Raw genomic sequence first — 20,931 nt, 5'->3', positions numbered from 1 at the left:
AGTAGTTGTTGCTTTTTTAATAGAATAATTCGATCAATGTGAGCAAAAAAGGCATGTTTTAGTGGCAGAATTCACACAGGCTGTATTCCTGAGAATTTGCTGGTTTGCATGGATGGGCAGTGCTGGAGGAGCAGTAGGGAGAATGAGGTGGGAGGAGGCTTCTTGCCTCTCTTGGGAACTGGTGCTAAGAGCCCTGGGTGTATAGCGCCCCCTCCCTGAGGACCAGGTTGGCTTACCTGTGCCCCAAACAAGCTAGTATCTGAGCACCATTAACAAGTACTGGTATCTGATGTAGAAATTATCCAGTAAGTGTTTGTGGACTTAATAAATGGAATGTTATTGGAGCCCAGACAAGGGCACTGAAATCAAGGAGGAAGAAATGAGAGAAGACTTTCTGGAGGAAGGGACACAATCCGAGACTTAAAGGAGAAGTTGGACAGAGTGGAAAGAACATATATGAAGGCACTTGGGCAGTTGTGTACAGAAAAGAGGGGTTTACTTTAAGATCTATGTGTCCTCCAACACACACACACACACACACACACACACACACACACACGCATGGGCTCCTGACATGCAGGAGATGGAAGCATGCTCTCTTTGACATAGTAATAACCATGCTATTCTGTTTCAAGGACACTGTGGTAATTAACGTGGGAGAGGGACGGGCTTTGTTAAACTTGAGAATGTCAGGGTTCTGCAGGGGAAAGTTGACAATACTGTGATCCATTGTGATATTTTTCATACTCTATAATTTGAGCTTGTAACTGCTTAACCAATTAAAGTTTAAGCAGACAGCCCTTAAATACTACTGCACAACTGAAAGAATAATTTATTACACACAGAGTTACTGGAAGAGAGGGAAGCCAGACTGTATTCAGAGGAACACCACTGAAAGTGGCTGTTAATTTTTGCTCCAGATGTAGGCTTCCCTGTTTAACTTAGAGAGAAGCTGCACCTTCAAGCCCCCTTTGGGAGAGTTCCAATGCACAATAGTACACTAAAACGTTTAGGAAGTCCTTAGGGTTAAAAAAAAAAGGCTTATTAATGGTTAATCCATTTCTCAGGGAAGTTCTTTTTTTTTCCTTCCCAATTATCACTGAGTACATTTTTGAATCACTGCAGTGAGAAAAGATTGATACACCGGAGGAAATCTCATCCCTCTTTGGGGGTTATATTACAGCCAGATTTTAAAAAATCCAGTCTAAGATAAATTTCATTAAAGCACAATTTGTGCTAATGATGCTATGCTGATTTTAGGAATGCACTGTTCTGACATTATCAATAACGTCGAATTTCTCAGTTCATACGGGCCGCTGATGGGCTCCAATCAGTGCACGGTAGCACCTGCATAAGTTAAACTGCCACTACACAGAGCTGAGAGGGAGTGTGGTGCAAGGGTCCATATACAAGGATCTCTGTGGGTTTTGCCCTTGAGTCGATGAGGAATTGATGAAGGTGCCCTAAAAGGTAAGAGGGACCAGACAATAAAAGACTTTGTTTGGGTATTCTCCCAGATGCTGGGGTCCAGCCAATGAAGGTTTCAATTAAAGGAATAACCAGATTTGCACTCTTAGGGAATCTACGCTGATACTACCACAATGAGTGATTAGAGGGGAACTAATACCTGCACTGACACCAGGTTGGTATCATAGGGGAGGAAAAATAATTACCCCCTACCATTCTGAGTCCTCTTGAGAAACCTATATGCAGGTCAGGAAGCAACTGGACATGGAACAACAGACTGGTTCCAAATAGGAAAAGGAGTACGTCAAGGCTGTATATTGTCACCCTGCTTATTTAACTTATATACATCATGAGAAACGCTGGGCTGGAAGAAGCACAAGCTGGAATCAAGATTGCCGGGAGAAACATCAATAACCTCAGATATGCAGATGACACCACCCTTATGGCAGGAAGTGAAGAGGAACTCAAAAGCCTCTTGATGAAAGTGAAAGTGGACAGTGAAAAAGTGGGCTTAAAGCTCAAATTCAGAAAACGAAGATCATGGCATCTGGTCCCATCACTTCATGGGAAATAGATGGGGAAACAGTGGAAACAATGTCAGACTTTATATTTTTGGGCTCCAAAATCACTGCAGATGGTGATTGCAGCTGTGAAATTAAAAGACACTTACTCCTTGGAAGGAAAGTTATGACCAACCTAGATAGCATATTGAAAAGCAGAGACATTACTTTGCCAACAAAGGTCCGTCTAATCAAAGCTATTGTTTTTCCAGTAGTCATGTATGGATGTGAAAGTTGGACTGTGAAGAAAGCTGAGCGTCAAAGAATTGATGCTTTTGAACTGTGGTGTTGGAGAAGACTCTTGAGAGTCCCTTGGACTGCAAGGAGATCCAACCAGTCCATTCTAAAGAAGATCAGTCCTGGGTCTTCTTTGGAAGGACTGATGCTAAAGCTGAAACTCCAATACTTTGGCCACCTCATGCGAAGAGTTGACTCATTGGAAAAGACCCTGATGCTGGGAGGGATTGAGTGCAGGAGGAGAAGGGGACAACAGAGGATTAGATGGATGGATGGCATCACTGACTCTATGGACATGAGTTTGGGTGAACTCCGGGAGTTAGTGATGGACAGGGAGGCCTGGCGTGCTGCAATTCATGGGGTCGCAAAGAGTCGGACACAACTGAGCGACTGAACTGAACTGATTCTGAGTTCTTAACTGAGACCCCTGTAGTAAAAGGCAGATTGACAAGAGAAAAACAATCAGAAATTTACTAACATGTAATCTCATGTATCGGAGAAGGCAATGGCACCCGACTCCAATACTCTTGCCTGGAAAATCCCATGGACAGAGGAGCCTGGTAGGTTGCAGTCCATGGGGTTGCTAAGAGTCGGACACAACCGAGAGACTTCACTTTCACTTTTCATTTTCATGCATTGGAGAAGGAAATAGCAACCCACTCCAGTGTTCTTGCCTGGAGAATCCCAGGGAGGGGGAGCCTGGTGGGCTGCCGTCTATGGGGTCACACAGAGTTGGACATGACTGAAGCAACTTAGCAGCAGCAGCAATCTCATGTATACAAGGTGATACCCAGGGGAAAATGAGTAACTCAAAGAGGTAGCTTAGAATTCGGACTTAAATCCTGAATTCTAAATAGGGAAGGGGGCAGGAGATGTCAGCCTCTTCAGTTCAGTTCAGTTCAGTCGCTCAGTCGTGTCTGACTCTTCGTGACCCCATGAATCGTAGCACGCCAGGCCTCCCTGTCCATCACCAACCCCCGGAGTTCACTCAGACTCATGTCCATTGAGTCAGTGATGCCATCCAGCCATCTCATCCTCTGTCGTCCCCTTCTTCTCCTGTCCCCAATCCTTCCCAGCATCAGAGTCTTCTCCAATGAGTCAACTCTTCGCATGAGGTGGCCAAAATACTTAGGGTCGAGCAAATGATTTTTTGGAAAGATGAGTGGACCCTTAGAAGAAGAGATGGGAAATATGATGGTTTGTGATAAAGTCTGTCTGGAAGTGGTGTTGACTGCTAGTCTCCTCTTCTGTATTGAGGCAATTTTCCCTGGTTGTTGAAACTCCAAGTTTAGGAATCTATGACAACTGAGTCCCTTATGGAGTATCTGTCTTCAGATAGGTAAGGGAAGTTCAAAGCCTCTCCCTGTATTTGCTGTTTTTCAAGGGCCTGCAGCTCAACAGTAATCAACATACCAAAGCAGCATATTTGGGGATGGCATGTCCTGAACCCCTACAGTCATATATTGGAGTGGCATATGCTGCCATCCTTCAGTATCTATTATGCCAGTTCACAGGAATGATGAGAAGAAAGGGAAACAAGACGGAGGCAATGGGATCCAGGAAGCTGACTCTATGGTTGGAATCCAGGAGTGATGTTAGGGCTCCAGGTAGAAATTTGCGTGTTATCAACATATAGGTGGATGCTTCCCTGGTGACTCAGAAGTAAAGAATCCACTTTCCAATGCAGGAGACGTGTGTTGGATCCTGGGGTCGGGAAGATCCCCTGGAAAAGGGAGTGGCAACCTACTCCAGTATTTTTGCCTGGGAAATCCTATGGACAGAGGAGTCTGGCAGGCCACAGTTCATGGGGTCACAATGAGTCAGACACAATTTAGTGACTAAACAATATCAACAACAAGCAGAAACTATGGATATACCTAGTGGATTAGTATATTTGTCTTTCAAACTGATTTATATGGTTTTGGATAAGAGACCTGCAAAGTGAATTTCAAGTTGAACCCTATTCGGTAGAATGCACAACAGTTGCCATAATGTTGTGAACTAGTTGGATGAATATATGGATGAATGGATGATTGAATGAATAAAGGGTAGAGGTTCATTAAAATCAATAGATATTTTCCTCTTTTACTTTATTTCATGATTTGTTTTAGTTTTAGCTCCGGAAACAAGAAAAAAATATGACTATCTCAAAGAGACAAAAGGCAACAGCGGGTGGATGGTTTGGAGGCAACACATGGAGGACTTTATTCCTGCACTTAAAAATCAATGAGCCTTTTGCTTTTAAGCCAAGTGGTTTCAGACCATTGATGTATATTATTCCCATTAGGTATCGATGCCCTAGCAGTGACTGACCAACTGCTGCCTTCGCAGCAATCCAGATGGAGATGACCAGTCAAGTGACAGACTTGTTACTTTCAGCAAGCAAGCCTGTTATTTCACACATGACTTCCTTTGAGTAAATGTGAGTTTTCACTCTACATACCTGGCCAGAAATCAAGTGGTTTTGCAAGAGAGATGTGGGATATCAGGCATTGGATTGTGACACCCATATGTTATATAAATGGCCATACTATGGTCCTTGGGGGCTGCAGAATAGTCCAAGACTCCTTAATAATCAATCACACCACCATCAAGGCAATAGACAGGGCAGGTTGGAAGCAAGTTTTCCATTACCACTGATGGATGACTTTCACCTTTTTGTGGAAGAGTAGTTTTGACTCTTCATGAATCATAGAGGACATACTTAAAATGCCCAGCTGTGTCTACAGGCATCAAATAGTTTGGGCAATGCCAAGTAAGTTACAATCCATTTCTGTAGTTTGGGAAGGTCGTTAGGACTCAGATTCATTATCTGCTGAGACTTTTCTTTGTTTTCTATTTATTACTCTCCTTTGAGTGAAATAGAGCTGCAGGAGTGGAACAGAGACCTCAGTTCATTCATCCCTGACACATTATTCGTGTCTACCATTTCTCCATAAATTTGGAGAGGAAGAGATAGAAATTGCAAATGCAGGGATTTAAATCCCCTTGGGCTACATTTGTCAAGATGAGTAGATTGTAAACTGCCTCTTGCAAATATGATAAGCATTTGGGCATCAAGCTAATAACCGGGAACCACAGACTCATTCATTTGTGTGGTGTTTCCCTCCAGAAGTTTCTGAAATTGCTTCTGTAGTCATTACATAGACCTAGAATTGTTCAGGTTTAGCAGGAAGATTAGACACAATACACTATCTGGCTAAGGAAGTTGGCTTTTTCCAGTGAGATTGAAATGACAATTTTTTTCTGTTTATATCATCACAATCTTTACAAACTATGCACTTGGAATACTTGATTTGGGCTTTTCTGAGAAAACAAGGAGAGATCTGTATAATCCTTTAAATTGTCTTAGAGCTTTATAGGCACATTGATGACAAAGAAATCCAAATCATTAAGATGCTCTCACTCACAGTTATGGCCCTTCTGTTGAAAAATAACCTTTGTATTTTACGCTTTAAGTCCCTGGCAGGACCCTATCCTCTTATCTTCTTCAACAGAAGCTATTTTCTTTTGCTTCTTGTTTTGACCTTTAAAAATTTTACTACATAAGTCATCCATTAGTACATTTTCATTATAAAAATATTACAAATAACACTGGAGTTCCCTTTGATTATTATGTCAAATTCTGAAGTTCTCCCAATCCTACTACAACCCTATCCATCTTTGGTCACAAGCATCATTAATAGTTTTGTGTGTATCTCTCCAGACTTTCTTCCAGGAATGTGTGTGTGTGTGTGTGTGTGTAGTATATTTTTGTGTATGCACATGTTATTTGAGATAAATATACTATAAGTACCATGCCACAGGTTTCTTTTTTCATGCAGTGATTCTGGAGCTCTGTTAGTACAGACAGCTGTTCCATCTTGCTATGGATTGAATGTTTATATCCTCCCAAAATTATATGTTGAAGCCAATGTGGTTATATTTGGAGGATGGCTTTGGGGAAGTAATTAGGTTACAAGTAAGGGTGGAGACCTCATGAATGAGATTAGTGCCCTTATAGGAAGAGACATGAGAGAGCTTGCTTCCTCTGTCTCTTCATTCTCTGCCATGTAAAGATGCAATGAGAAGACAGCCATTTGCAAAGCCAGAAGTGGGCTCTCACCAGGCACCAGATCTGCCAGTACCTTGATCTTTTCCAGAGAAATAAATGTTTATTTTTTGAGCCATCTAGTCTATGGTATATTTATAACAGCAGCCCAAACAGACTAAGACACATTCTTTCTAGTCTTTTTTAACCATTGCATAATATCTCATAGTATTGGTAGACCATAGTTAACAAATAAGGGTGGTTACTAAATAGGTGGTTCTAATTTCTCACTATAGGCTACCCCTGCCTGATGAAGAGTCTTGAAAAATCCATTATAGAGTGAATTCTTCTTAGTATAAAAGTGTAAATTCCATTTACTTTAATGAAAAAAAAATGTTTATGTACTTCTAAGCGCCTAAATCATGCTCATTTATGCTCCAACACCATATAACATTAACATGGACACAAGGATTTCTATAGTTAATATTAACTTGGCCAGATATTCTCCATCATTAATTACCCTATCATACACCTGTTTCCATTCTTTCAGTGTTTACAGATTGAACACTTAAGACTTTGATGTATTTGTTCATTGAACAAATCACTACTGAGCCCCTTTTATGAGTCAAACACTGCTTTGCATGCTGGGAATATATTAACAGACAAAAAATTCCTGTCTCATGGAAATTAAATCCTAACACAACAGACAAGTAACAGATAAGTAATGAAATAGAGCAAGACCTTATGGTCCTTCCCCCCCAGCCATGTTCTCAGCCTGCCTTTTGTCTGTGGAAAAACTTTAGCCAAAGAATAAGTTTAACCAGAGAAGTGAGAAAATGCAGAAACGAAGGAAAGCAGTCAGAGGAGACCAAATAATAATAATGATGTCACTAAGCATAATCAAAGACCTTTCGTTCCTCCTCAAGGGCTGCAGATAATATTCTGAGCTATATCCTGTCAGCTGTGCTATAGATGCTGACACCCCCACCAAGTGGAGAAGTTAACCACGTGATGCCCAGACTATAGCCATGACATAGCAGCCACAGTTCTGAGAACTGGCCTCAAGGAAATGGGAACACACTGACCCCAGAACTGAAGATTAGCTGTACTTAAAACAATCACGATGACACTGGTCAAACCACAGATGACCAATCTCAAGATGACTGTCAGAGCTGACTGTGCCCTTTCTGCATGTAGCCCTCTCTCTGTGTCTATGATAGCTCTTATTCCCTGACTGTTGGGGAGAAGTTGGCGTCCATCCTCCCCCTCCCCATTACTAGCATCCAAAATCAAGCTTTCCTTTCCACCAATCCAGCTTCTTTAATAGGTTTTGAGTGGTGAGTAGTTGGACCTTGGTTCAGTAGCAGTAAGATATAAATGATGGTAGACAGTGATATATCCTAAGGAGAAAAAAACAAAGCAGGGAAAGGGAATATTGGGAGGATTGAAATTTGACCTGGAGATACCTCACCAAGAAGGAGGCTTTTGATTAAAAAGCCCAAAGAAGTGAAGGAGGGATGTGTGAAGCTGTCTAGAAGAAAATTATCCTCTATATATAAGATGCCCTATATCCTCTGACTAAGATGCCCTCTAGGACCAAATAATTCTTTCTGACAGAAATGGCCAGTCTTTTTGTCCTGCAGTTCATCATTGGTTTCTCGTCCTTCATCACATTTCTTAGCAGCAGATTTTTTTTCCCCAAGGATAGCAGACTAAAGTTTTCTTGCAGAAGTGTTAAGAGGCGATCACAGTTTTCAGTGATAAATGGATCGCTCAGCATGAGATTTATAACATGAGGGAGAATGGGACACATAGGCTACCCACTTTCTCTTGGGAGGCATCGGCAGGAAAAATGTGGTTAGGCTTCTGACAGGGAGATTTGTGGCGCAATCTGTCTCTGCCTGAGGCCACTGGCTAGAGAAAGAGCCCAGGTATTAGCTGGAAGAGAAGAACTCAACCCAAGTGAAAATGAGCAACTTTTTTTATGACCAGGTATCTGCTTGTCTGGGGGCTCTGGCTAGCATTTTATATACTCCCTCGATATAAATCCTATCTCTTCTGATTATCATTTGGATAATCTAAGGCAGATTATTTAATCTCTCTGAGGTTTGCTTTTCATCTGGAAAATAAGTATGATACTAGTTGCTATCTCATAAGGATGATATTGGGAATTAAATTGAGACCATGGAGTTAAAGTGTCTGTAACACAGTTAAGTAGTTAGTGAATAAAGACATTGTCACCACCAGCATCATTATCATCACCATAACTACTACCATCATCTTTATCACCACCACCAAAATCATCAGCATCATTACACCCACCATCACCACCACCACCACCATCATCATCTCTATCACCACCACCACCACCACCACCATTTCTTGGGCTTAACAGGGAACAGCACCAAGTTCAAGGACAAGCAGGCATTACCGAGTGCATCTTTAAAATACTTATCAGTATCTCGCAGCCCATGGTACTAAAGATTCAACAGAGAGGCTGCCTAAAATTGGTAATCTTCAAGGCAAGGGAAGCATAAAACCACGCAAGCTCCAAGTAGGTAATAGAGGGTTAAGGATTTCCAGGAAGGGTGGCGATTTACAAATGGGATTCCTTGGCACCAGTGACAGGGGAGGAGGAGGAAATGGAGCCATTTTAGGACAATCAAAGGCACCTGTGAAACAGGCTGCAGTGCTGATGCTGACCAGGGAGCTGCTTGATGTAAATATCTGTGAAGAGGTGCGGAGGCCTGCTGTGAGAAGCACCCAGGGGCCCAATAACCTTGCACGGCTTCATTCTGTGTCTCTTTGGCCCCGGTGTGTTCTCAGTTGCATGGAAACAACCACAGCAGAAGACCAAATCTTTCAGCTACTAACCCACCTCACAGTATAAAGACAGCTAAACACATAAGTATTCAGCTATAACTAAAAAGAACATGTTAGTTTTCTCTTTTGCTGAGAGGCTCTACAGAAGAGTTTACAGTACTAACTGGTTAGGCCAAAATGACATGGGTTTGAATCCTGGCTCTGTTTTACCACTTGTGTAAGGTTAGATGAGTTCTAAAATTCCTTGCATCTAAATGTTCTCATTTGGGCAGCGGAAATTGTAGTATCTACTCATTAGGGTACTTACAGAGAGTAAATGGGACGATATATACAAAACAATCAGCACGGTGCCCAGCACACAGTAAATACACATTAATGATTATTATTGAAGATTTTTGGCTGGATTGTTTTCTGGTGAGGTAAATGGGGAAGGAGAATATAAATGTAGAGAAGGAGAAAGGGAAGAAGAGGAGAGGATGTGAAAAGCTTATCTTAGAAGAGAGGCACTTAATGACTGTCAAGAAAGTCCTGAGAGAGAAAAAGGATAAAGATGGCAGGGACTCAAAGGCAGAGAATTAGTTTTGCTTTTTTGCCAAGGTTTCATCCATCTGCTCTTGGCTTCTATGCTGACTTTTCCCGCCAAATGGCAGCTCTAGAAACTTAGTGGTAAAACCCAGGGCAGGGAGACAGACCACGTGGGAATCACCCTAAACTTTTGTTCTCAGGGGAGTCATATACAAAATGTACATACTATTCTTTTGCAGTATGGAATTTCTTTGAGACAAATAGAAGAGACAGGCCTTCAAGTGAGTCAGCAGTGACCACAGGCAGACATAATCCTATTGCTTTTGGCTGACAGCTCATGCAGAGAAAAAACACTCTCTGATCCAAACAAAGGTAACAGCTTTAATTCCAACACAAAATTCTTATCCTACAAAATCAGGTTCTATTCCCAGTCTATGATGGCTCTAGACACCAGAAATATCAGAAACACCATCAATTTCTTACTATTGGGCTGTAATAAGCTAATCATTGCTAAAAGAAAAATGCCCAAAGGGTAGACTAACTCAGATTGTTTTCAGGAGCTAAGCGCGTATACACACAAAAGAACTCAGATTTGTTTAACAGCAGACATTGCAGTGGAGCATCTATTACAGGCAAATATACAGAAGTAAAGTCGCTCAGTCATGTCCGACTTTGAGACCCCATGGACTGTAGCCTACCAGGCTCCTCCATCCATGGGATTTTTCAGGTAAGAGTACTGGAGTGGATTGCCATTTCCTTCTCCAGGGGAATCTTCCCAACCCAGGGGTCGAACACAGGTCTCCCGCGTTGTAGGCAGATGCTTTACTGTCTGAGCCACCGGGGAGGTTTTTTAAATATACAGAAAATGAACATAAAGCTGAATAAGTTATGAGATAGCTAGAAAAATACAACAAATGGTTAACTACATGATTTTTTTTTTTCAATGTGAAGAATGGCTGGTCTGAATCCACTCTGATGGCTTTTTGAATCTTAATCAACTACAAAATCAAGGCAAAATTGCAGTTCTGAAATGAATTTTCATTATGATTTCTTCTGATGTGATTTTACAAACCAACAGTTTAAGAAACCAAGTTGAAGCCTGGATCTGAATATCAGAATGCAGGGCACGCTTAAGAGGAAGATCAAAAGGCAATTTTGACATTACAAAAAACTAGCTTGACCCTGAAGAATAACTGCTTTTATAAAATTAAATATGAATTAAAGTCATGTGTATGATCCACCCCATCTGTTCAGCATACATACATATTACAAATGTATACGTTTTTTTTTTTTAAGAAAGAAGGGAAACATGCTTATTTCACATTTTTGCTGAATTACTTCCTAAGACGTTATGTCGTAGAGCTCTGGGATGGCTGTGACTGGAATCTGCCTGCTTTTGTTTCTAACTTAAGCACAGCCTGGCAGCCTGTGCAGAATTTAACTTTCCAGATATGGGATCACCTTGGGGAAGCTGACTTCTATTAATACAAAACACAGGAGACATTTATTTCTGGGTTCAGATTTCTCTCACGTCATCTGGACGTAATCTGTCCAGGGTGCCTCTTCCCCTTGGAGTTCTGCAGCTGAGGTCCATGGTCCACCCCTTGGTGGGTGCAGCTGAAGCGGCTCATCCCTGGTGTTGCCCATCCAGCCACATGGCTCATTTAACCATGGGCTTGATGTACAGCCCAGTGTGAGACCCGGAGGAAAGGGAGGCTTTTGTCTGAAGTTCAGGATTAAATACTTTCCTCTAAGAGTTGGGATTTTGCCCTTTAGAGCTGCATGTATCAATACCCCAAAGCAATTTTCTTGGACGCATTTTGCTTTGAATTTGAAATATGCTTTTGAAGCTTTTTATTTAATAAGGCACAAGCATAGGCACAAGACTACATTCACTATTTAGACTAGAACTTCTTTTGCACTTGATGTAAGAAAAAAAAAAAAAGAAGGCTGGCACGCATGTTCAGGGTAATTGCATAGATTGAAATGAACCCAATTTCTGTAAAGGATTATTGAAGGAATACAAAACTTTCAGAGTAAGTCTGTTAAATCATTGATTCAGTAACTGATTGACATTTGCTCAGATCTGGATCATGTGCTTTGCTAGCTTTTAAAGCAAAGCAAAGAAGAAATTATTTAAAAGTGATGGTGAAAAACAGTATTGAAAGAGAGCAATCCTGGAGAGTGGATATATTTTAAATGATGATTCTCTCTTAAATAATATAATTCACAGACCATGGAGCTAGGCCCCAGGAATCATCTCTCAGCCTGTGTTTTCACTTGGCAATCCTCACATCCTATCATTAAAAGATACATACTGCTACTGCTGCTGCTAAGTCGCTTCAGTCGTGTCCGACTCTGTGCGACCCCATAGACGGCAGCCCACCAGGCTCCCCCGTCCCTGGGATTCTCCAGGCAAGAACACTGGAGTGGGTTGCCATTTCCTTCTCCAATGCATGAAAGTGAAAAGTGAAAGTGAAGTCGCTCAGTCGTGTCCGACTCTTAGCGACCCCATGGACTGCAGCCTTCCAGGCTCCTCCATCCATGGGATTCTCCAGGCAAGAGTACTGGAGTGGGATGCCATTGCCTTCTCCGAAAAGACATATAAGTGCAATGCAAATAATGTCACCATTTAAAAAATAATTCTCTTATTCTTTTGTAGATTTATATTTCATTTCATGATTAAAAATTTGCTATGCACTAAATGAGTGAAGGCTTAAAGTCTAATTTCTAGCCCCTTTGCAACTATCTATTTCTTTTATATTTCCTGTTAACGTCTATAAGTTCACCTGATGCTAAAAAAACTCTGATATGAGGAAATTGTAAATCTCAACCCTTTCCTCTGCTCTATACATAAAAAGTCTAAAATTTATGAAGAGGCAAATCCAACATTGTCATCAATTAATTGTTCTCGAGATTTAACAGCAGAAACATTTCAGGCAATCAAAAAGCAAGTAGGGAAAACCACCTTTAATTAATTCTACAGAGAATTTTTTTCCAGACTATAAATAACTTCTTATATTTTCCATTTGGCTGTTTCAGGAGATTCACAAATGAAATGCAGGATATTGCAAAATAAATTGCTAAGAAGTAGGATGATATGAAAAGATCCCTACTTTACCTATATGGAACAAAAGTTGGTCTATTCTACCAGGGGAATAAAAGCAAATATGAATGAGGCTAACGTACAAGCTTTGTTTCACCAGAAGAGAGTCACTGGGTAAGACCCCTGGTGATAGCACCTGGGAGGGATGTCACTGGGGCTCCCAGGCAAGAATGTTGTATGAAACCCCTACCCAGAGTGAGCACTGGGGCTGGAGGGGAGAACGGCCCATTGACCATGCCTCTCCGGGCTGCAGGGTCTTCGGTGCAGCCTCTTGGATTGTAATATCATTTACTTATCCACACATCAATATTTTCTGTCTTTAGAAGCAATGATGGCATTTGCCACCAGGGAGTGTGATCTGTGTATTCATGGAATAGCTTGACTCAACTGTAGTAGATTTTAAAGTGCAGTCCTGGGGGTCTACTGTGTTGTAATCCCTCTAATATTCTATCTAAATACTTGCCGGCTCTGTGATTATGCCATTATGTATTTATGGTCATAAGAAGTCAGTTTCAAACAAAATATTCTTTAGTATCCCTTATCATATGTATTTTCATCCCATATGTAAAGTTTTGGATAAAAAAGTTCAAGGAATGTGAAAAAATCCAATCTGCTGAGGGGTAGAACATTTTAAAAAATACTTATTTACCTTGTTCATCAAATTTTTTAAGGTTTAGAAAAGTTATTAGTATTGTAAAGCATTTTCAGAATGATTGTCTAAGTCCTCTTTCAGAATATCTGTTTCTACTGGGGTGAGATCATGTTCTTCTACTGTGAGCACACAGTAGGAGCTCAGCATATGCTTGTTTGAAGAGTGAATGACTATAAAGAGACACCTATATTCCCCTTTCACTATAATAGGTAAAAATCTATAAGTAGTGTTATCTCTGCCCATGGCATTTATATAATAAAACTAAGTCCACTATAAGAACTGATTTAAAGTCATACTATAAGAATGGGAAAATTTAAAGTGGAAATTTAAAGTCTAGGGTCCGCTCATGACTTGCCAAAGATAACATGCTTAACCAGGAAAATGGAAATGAATATTTGTGAGTGAACTCTAGATTAAAGGAAATTATCAATACAAAGCTGTTAAAGTTTAAATTAACATAAAAGAAACATAATTATTTGTAAAAACAACCATATACATTAAGAGAAATGATACTGTCTTTAAACTTGCATTTTCAATACTGTCTGTGCAAAATTGCTTGCAGTGTTTCCAAACGGGCGTCTGTGGCTGGATGCATGGAAAACTTCCATGAAATGCACATCGGAGCAACAGGGCTCACCGTTTCCTTTAACACGATGAAGTCTGGCCAGGTCACGGCTGTGCTTTGGAACAGCTGGTCTGGATGTGTGAAACCTGCAGGACAGGCAGCAGCAGCTGGAAGGCATCCTGTATATATGTGGTGCTATTGCAGCCCTGGGAATGGAGAAAACTCATTGAGGGGTTACTGTCAGAGTTCCAGCTTGACAATTCTTCCCATTTGATAATGTTCTTCTCCTCAAACCCCACACTATTTTAGAATATTTTTCTTTTAATGCTGTTGCTTAAAGCATATATAAACACATTTTGTTGGATGGCTTGCAACCAGCTCTGAATTATCTACACTAACAGAGAGGAGAATTCACTTATAATGAGGCAAGCCATTTCCATAGAATTTTAGGGTATATTAGGGTATATTTCCTTTAGCTCACATGGTAAAGAATCTGCCTGCAATGCAGTGGACCCGGGTTTGATCCTTGGTGTCAGGAAGATCCCTGGAGAAGGAAATGGAAACCCACTCCAGTATTCTTGCCTGGAGAATCCCATGACCAGAGTCCATGGGGATACAAAGTGTTGGACATGACTGAGTGACTAACATTTACACTTTAGGGTGATTATGTGTGTATAATCAATACCCATTATGTCCAGTCTTACTTATCCTTTTTCCAGATCAATCCCACTGCCCTGAAATAACACAAAAGCACAGCATGAAAGAGGCTGTAGTTTGTCCTAACCTATAGATGAAGAAGGGCTTCTCTCGTGGCTCAGATGGTAAAGGATTTGCCTGCAATGCAGGAGACCTGAATTCGATCTCTGGGTTGGGACGATCCCCTGGAGAAGGAAATGGCAACCCATTCTAGTATTCTTGCCAGGAAAATCCCATGGACAGAGTAGCCTGGTGGGCTACAGTCCACGGGGTGGCAAAGAGTCAGACATGACTGAGTGACTAACACGTTTAGATGAATAAACAATAATGGGTTACTGGAGCTATTGTGCAATTATTCATGGCAAATCCTTGAATACTGTCATCTTCCCATTCATGTTGGTACCCTCCACTTGGTTTGGATATTTGACATTGTTATTCATGTTCGTGGGTGCTCTAACAGACAGTATTCCACAAGAGACCACTTAAAGTTTCAGGTAATTAAAACAGGAGAAAACTTCCACCAAAGGAATGAATAAACGATTTGACTTCATACTCTTCATGACCGACAGTAATTCATCTGCTAAGGCCTTTTGGGTGGCCAAGGAAAAGGTTTTCAGGTTCCATGTTCTGCCTCTGATTGCCTGGATTTCCTTTAGCTCTGTCCTCCAGAATCTTCCCTGCATGTCAACTCCATCCCTCTGGGAGGCTGAGTCTTAAGCAGTAACACTTAGGGTCACCACCGTTACTCCTGTACCTTGGTAGTCTTCCTTAAAGGTAAGACCCAATTCCCAAGTGCACTGCTATATATTTATATGTAGCCCTCCCTCACTTTTGTAATTTCCAAATTTTGCATTTGACAGGTACTTCAGAGAGCAAGAAACCACTGTATATGCACTGCTTATATTCAGACTTAACTTGTCAGCACCTTGCAGCTTCAGTTGGGTGCCATGGGGCTACAGAAGTGCCAGTTCCTTATGGCTGATTCGTAATAGAAGCATTTCCCCCACTAGCCACAGATGAAACACAGTGCCTATGGGTCAAGAATGAGGCGTCCTAGGTCCCTTTTCTTTTATTTTACACTGCTGCTTCTGGCAAAGCCACAGCTGTGTGGGGCAGCTGCATATCCATGTTACAATGTCCTGGTGGGTGGGCAGGCCATGGAGTGAGTGGTCACAGAGGATCTTGCCTCTGGTTAGTGAATGGGCAGATGCTAAATATTTACCTGTCATTTGTTGCCAGTCTGGAGCTTAGACCCGGCTAAACCCAAGTTTATTGTGAATGGAGGGAAGTTCCCAGTTTTACAAAAAATCACCATTGAGCAAGAATCCCTCGTTGCAGCCAATAATCACAGTGTTAAATCTGGTGTCAAACTTGGCAGCAGAAATGTGCTTCTGCCAGAGGAAACAGCGACAGAAATAATGTGCAAGCTTAGCATTTCTCTTTATAATCAGGAATTCTTGAAAATTAGGTATTGTTGTTTCACTCGAGGGTTTACAGCTGGTTGAACTATACAAATGTACTCAGAAAAGACTGTAGACGATAAAATTTAGAACTGCAGTAATACTTGCTGCCTGGGAGAAAGACAAAACGTGTAGCTCTAACATTAGGTTTAATTCAGAAGCATTTTCTCTCTGGGCAGCCACTTACCTCTAACAATACGCTATTGATCATGGGGTTAAGGACCTCGGCCTTCTGGTTGCTCTGTGGAATCAAAAGTATGAAATTGACAGATTAGGTGCTTGTACTCCAAGGCTTGTCAAAGTGTTAAGACGCTGGCTTTATGAGGGATCTCTTAGAGAAGAAGGGGAGAAGTGGGATGCTTACTATACATCAGGCTTCATACTTGGTGCTTCCCCTACACGATCTCATTTAATTTCCACAGAAATCTTAGGGGGTAGGCAGGGACCACGATAACTCTGATTCACAGATGAGAAAATATGAATCAGGAAGGTTGAGCAAGTTATTTAAGGTCATGTAGCTAGAAATTTAAACTCAGACCTTTTAAACCATTCAAATCTTGTAGCAGGTCTAGGATTAGGGGGAGGTGAGTGAGATTGAGTTGGACAGAGTCAGCTTCAGTCTTTACTTAAAATTTTTATATTTTGTTCATCATGACTTTTGGTGTTCATTTTGATTTTTAAAATATTGCATCTATCTAGATGACTGAGGTTGTCTCTTTGTCTCTTTTTGAGAGATGGTCCCCTTAAATTTGGTAGACAGGTTAAGTACCTTTACTTGCCTCCCTAGTCCCAGCCCTAGTCTGTCTGTTTTTCCTTTAAATGCAAGCACAGGTACTTGGTTTTAGAGTACGTCTTCTAGGTTGGCAGCAAAGTTAAAATACTCTTGAATATAACTTGCAAACAGGTTGGCAGATTCCAGTTTGCAAAACATAAATATACGTAAAGCGCAGAATACAGAGTTCGGTGTTAAGCAGGTGTTCAAAAAGTGTTAGTGTCCATGTAACCATTATTATTACGTCTGCTATTGGTCCATTAATCAACAGTCTTCTCTATCTAAAATGTTCAGTCTACTCTTAGACAATAAATAATTAAAGGGACTAGAAAGAGAGACGACAATCTTAATAGGCTGTTTTCTCTCACGGTACTCGAAAAATGTTATTATGGTAAACAAAAGGATATAAATGAAGTCTATCTTCCCAGAGCAGCCCACTTTCATTGACATTACTCTACTGAGGGCTAAGTAATGTCTTACTGGGGAAAGCATAATGGAGTCTTGGGAAAAAACTCTTTAAAAACCTAGTCATTTTAGTAAGTAACCAGAAAATCCATTATGGTTTGCTTTCATGTTTATTTGATTATCAATAAACCTCTAAATTATAATCAAAATGAGGGCAATAAAATGACATCGGCTTTCAGAATCAATGAGATGTGCAAGCAATTTAAATAGAGTCTGGAGAGCAATATACACTCATTAACTTCAAGTTATGAATAATGGCTCTTTTAGAGAACAGAAACAATGACTTGATGTGAATGATTTATTACAGCACAAGATGAGAGGTACTGTTGTGGTGAGATGGCATTTCATAAACTATCTTTAGATCTGGTTTTTTCCTTCTTCAAAATGATAATTTGTGTATTCCTGATTTTGTATATACAAACATTCGGACACACGTGTGTGTGTATTTTATGTGTATATGTGTGTATATTCATTCATTTTTGTGTGTATATTCATTCAAGTACATACTTATCTGCTAGAACTTTGCTACTCAAAAAGTAGGATATGAATCAGGAGCACTACTACCACCTGGGAGCTTGTTAGAAATGCAGAATCTCAGTGCTCATCCAAGACCCACTGAATCAAAATCTGCATTTAATAAGATCTCTAGGGTATTTGCTTGCACATTAAGGTTTGAGAAGCATTGTGTTGGAATACACTACCTTAAAGAGAATGGAAAGCAATACCATGAATATTACCAATCAATGTAAATAAATTAATGTTTAGCATAGGTATACCCATGGCTGTTTCATGTTGATGTTTGGTAGAAACCAATGCAATACTGTAAAGCAATTGTCCTTCAATTAAAAATAAATAAATTTTAAAAATAAATTCATGTTTAACATGAATCATAAAAAACATAGAGCACATATACACAAAGACATATATATCCTCATCACTAGGAAACCATAGACAGCCAGTTAGCTGTCTGCCTCCTGAGTCTGATGGGCAGCCAACTGGGAGTTGAGAGACTAACTGAGAAGTCTGGGTGAATTAGTTCACCCCTCCGGGACTCAGTGTCTCAGGTAGTAAACTGGAAAAAAGTGGAAAGAGTGAGAAGAAGATACAGTAGAGCCGTGGGAAGCCAAGTCACCAAGGTCATTCCATTCTGATTAAGACTTCACACTTCTCTGTAAATCTAGCAGTAACACCAAGGTCGACAAGCATCAGTTAACCTAGGCAATGCTGAGCACATAAATGCACTTTGTCAAGCCTATTCCATGAATAAGCTTCTACCTGCAGCCCCCCTTCACTCTACCTGCTTACAGTGAAGCTCTGCTGCTGAAGGCTTAAAATCAGACAAATATTAAAAGCTGGTGTTTTGTAAAATAGGAGAGGCAGACCATATTCTCTGACAGCAGAATGAATCATTGGTATGTAGCTCATCCTTTATTAACTAAGCCACTTACAGAAGTGTGGGAGGCACACATCTCCTGACAGTCAGTCCCCAGTCATTTCTGATTTTTTTTTTTTTTTTTGAGAACTGCCCTTCTCCTGGGGTGAGGGGAGGTGCGTTGCAGCAGCCAGGTAGGTCTACATGCAATGACTCTGTCCTCGGTCACCACTGGTGACACCAGATGGATATCTGAGGCATGCTATTGAGCCTTTCAAACCTTCTCACCCAGGATCCTGGAATTTGAAGGGAGAGAACTGGGAACTGCTGGAGTTGAGTCACATTAATATTAATAGCAACGCTCCAGAGAGAAGGTACATGAGCTGTGCTGAGGAGTCCCCACAGCTGCTCATACATCTCCACCACCTTTAATAAAGTTCCTTTACTGCCTGTCATGGATTGAATTGTGGTCCCCAAAGAGAGATGTTGAAGCCCTTACCTCCAGTATATCAGAATGTGACCTTATTTGGAGATAGGGCTTTACAGATTTAAATAGTTGAGGTTGTGCTGGTCACCCAGTGTGTGGTACTTGTCAAGGCAGCCCTAGGACACTAATACATTTATTACCCAAACACCCTAGCTAAGACAGGAAGCAAAACTTGCTGTTTCTCATGTAAAGAACCATCTGCCCTTGCATCCAGGGCCTTAAAGGAAACGTGGAAAGCTTGAAAAGGAATAACTTCCACTGTCTCCTCCAGTCCCACTAGGTTGAGTTATATAACATGACTGATTTCTCAAGAAAATAACCAGAAGCCACATCTCCAAGGAATGCCAAACCTCTCAAATTTGTTACTTTGAGAACAGAAACACTTCTACAGATTGGTTGATAATATTTTTTCTTTTGGTTAAAGTTGAAGTGTAACAATAAAGCTTGTGTGGCTTATAAAATAAGCTTTGAGGACAAGTGAATGTGAATATTAAGAATGAATTATTTTAATAGAGATTTTGGTATTATATATCACAGATATTAAGTAATAGAAGGAATCTTCATTTGATATTTTTTCTTTAACAAATGAAGGAAATGAGACCCAGAGATGTTTTGAAAATCCACCCGATATCTTGTATAACTGATACGGTCGCGTCTAGAACTCAATCGGATGAGAGCCTCGAGCCACCTGTTGCCAAAGAAGATGCTCAAGCCTCATTTTAGTAAATGTCTTGGCTGCACTTCTCTGCTTGTGGAGCTATCAAAGAAGGCATTCCGTCCTCTACTTCATCTCACAGCCCCTAACAGACCTTCCCTTAAAAAAAGGTGGAAAAAAGAGCCCATATTACAGTCTTACCCCAACAGTGGTTAAAGAATTTGTAAACTTCTCTGATAAGGAGGCCACTTCTTTGCACATTGCAGTAGTTAATCTGAAAGAAGGAAAAAAAAGAGATTTGGGGATTTTTAGTAAGGGAAAATAATTGGATTGTTAATGCAATTATTGATACTAATACAGAATTTCCTTTAAAAGAAGGGCACACAAGTTTGAAGATGCTCTGTAGAAATTTCCCTTAGTATTCTTCCATGACTCACAGTCACAATTTAATCTAATTCTCACCCTACCTCTTTTTAGAAGCAAAAACATATGCAGAAAATTACCAGGCTTGAGTTCCACATGTGTAGGGGTTTAAGACTATTGCCAAGGGACCAGCATTTTGGTCATTTGAAAATAATAATGAACAGTCACTGAGGTACTATGTTAAGTATGTTTGTATGCATAATCACATTAAATCCTCATAATGGCTTCATTAGGGTCTGTGATTATTCCCATTTTATAAATGAAGAAATTGACATTTAAGAAGGTTAAGTAACTTGCTTAGGACAAGAATATCATAGAGCTGGAATTCAAACTCAGATGTCTCTTTATATCTTGATTATGTTTTTATGAGACACCTCAAATCAAAGATACTGTAGAATATGTTTTTTAAGACTTACATCAAAACTCTGTGTTTATTCCAGCCTTTCTATGTGTAGGACTTTACCCCAAGAAAATAACACAAGGTAGATACAAATATTTAACAAAGCAGTATTTGTCGTAATATAGAAGATGATGACAAAAACTGAAAACCTAATTACCTAACAATGTGCATACTGCCCAATTTTTTTTTAAGCCACTAAAATTTAAGGATTTATTTTTTATAGTAGCTACTGTTTC

At 40.4% G+C, this 20,931-nt stretch overlaps 1 protein-coding gene and 1 long non-coding RNA gene across 8 annotated transcripts in view; one reads left to right on the top strand and one right to left on the bottom strand.

Moving 5' to 3' along the window:
* Window positions 1-12,597: 12,597 nt before the first annotated feature.
* The window catches only part of FAM114A1 (family with sequence similarity 114 member A1), a 66,621-nt gene continuing 58,287 nt past the window's right edge, over window positions 12,598-20,931 (bottom strand). For all 7 annotated transcript variants that reach the window (XM_061419923.1, XM_061419924.1, XM_061419928.1 and 4 more), the window contains 3 exons: window positions 20,074-20,146; window positions 16,309-16,362; window positions 12,598-14,171 (listed from right to left, as the gene is read on the bottom strand). In XM_061419923.1, the coding sequence (XP_061275907.1) occupies window positions 14,070-14,171; window positions 16,309-16,362; window positions 20,074-20,146 (229 nt within the window). In that variant the 3' untranslated portion in view covers window positions 12,598-14,069. The remainder of the gene's footprint in view (window positions 14,172-16,308; window positions 16,363-20,073; window positions 20,147-20,931) is intronic.
* LOC133249462 (uncharacterized) lies at window positions 14,171-18,216 on the top strand. The gene is made up of 2 exons (XR_009736973.1): window positions 14,171-15,435; window positions 15,522-18,216. It is a non-coding gene; the product is annotated as an uncharacterized LOC133249462 (long non-coding RNA).

This window comes from Bos javanicus, chromosome 6 (assembly GCF_032452875.1).
Source record: "Bos javanicus breed banteng chromosome 6, ARS-OSU_banteng_1.0, whole genome shotgun sequence".
NCBI lineage: Eukaryota > Metazoa > Chordata > Mammalia > Artiodactyla > Bovidae > Bos > Bos javanicus.
Note: the sequence above shows the minus strand (reverse complement) of the source record. Positions and strands in the feature narration are given on the sequence as shown.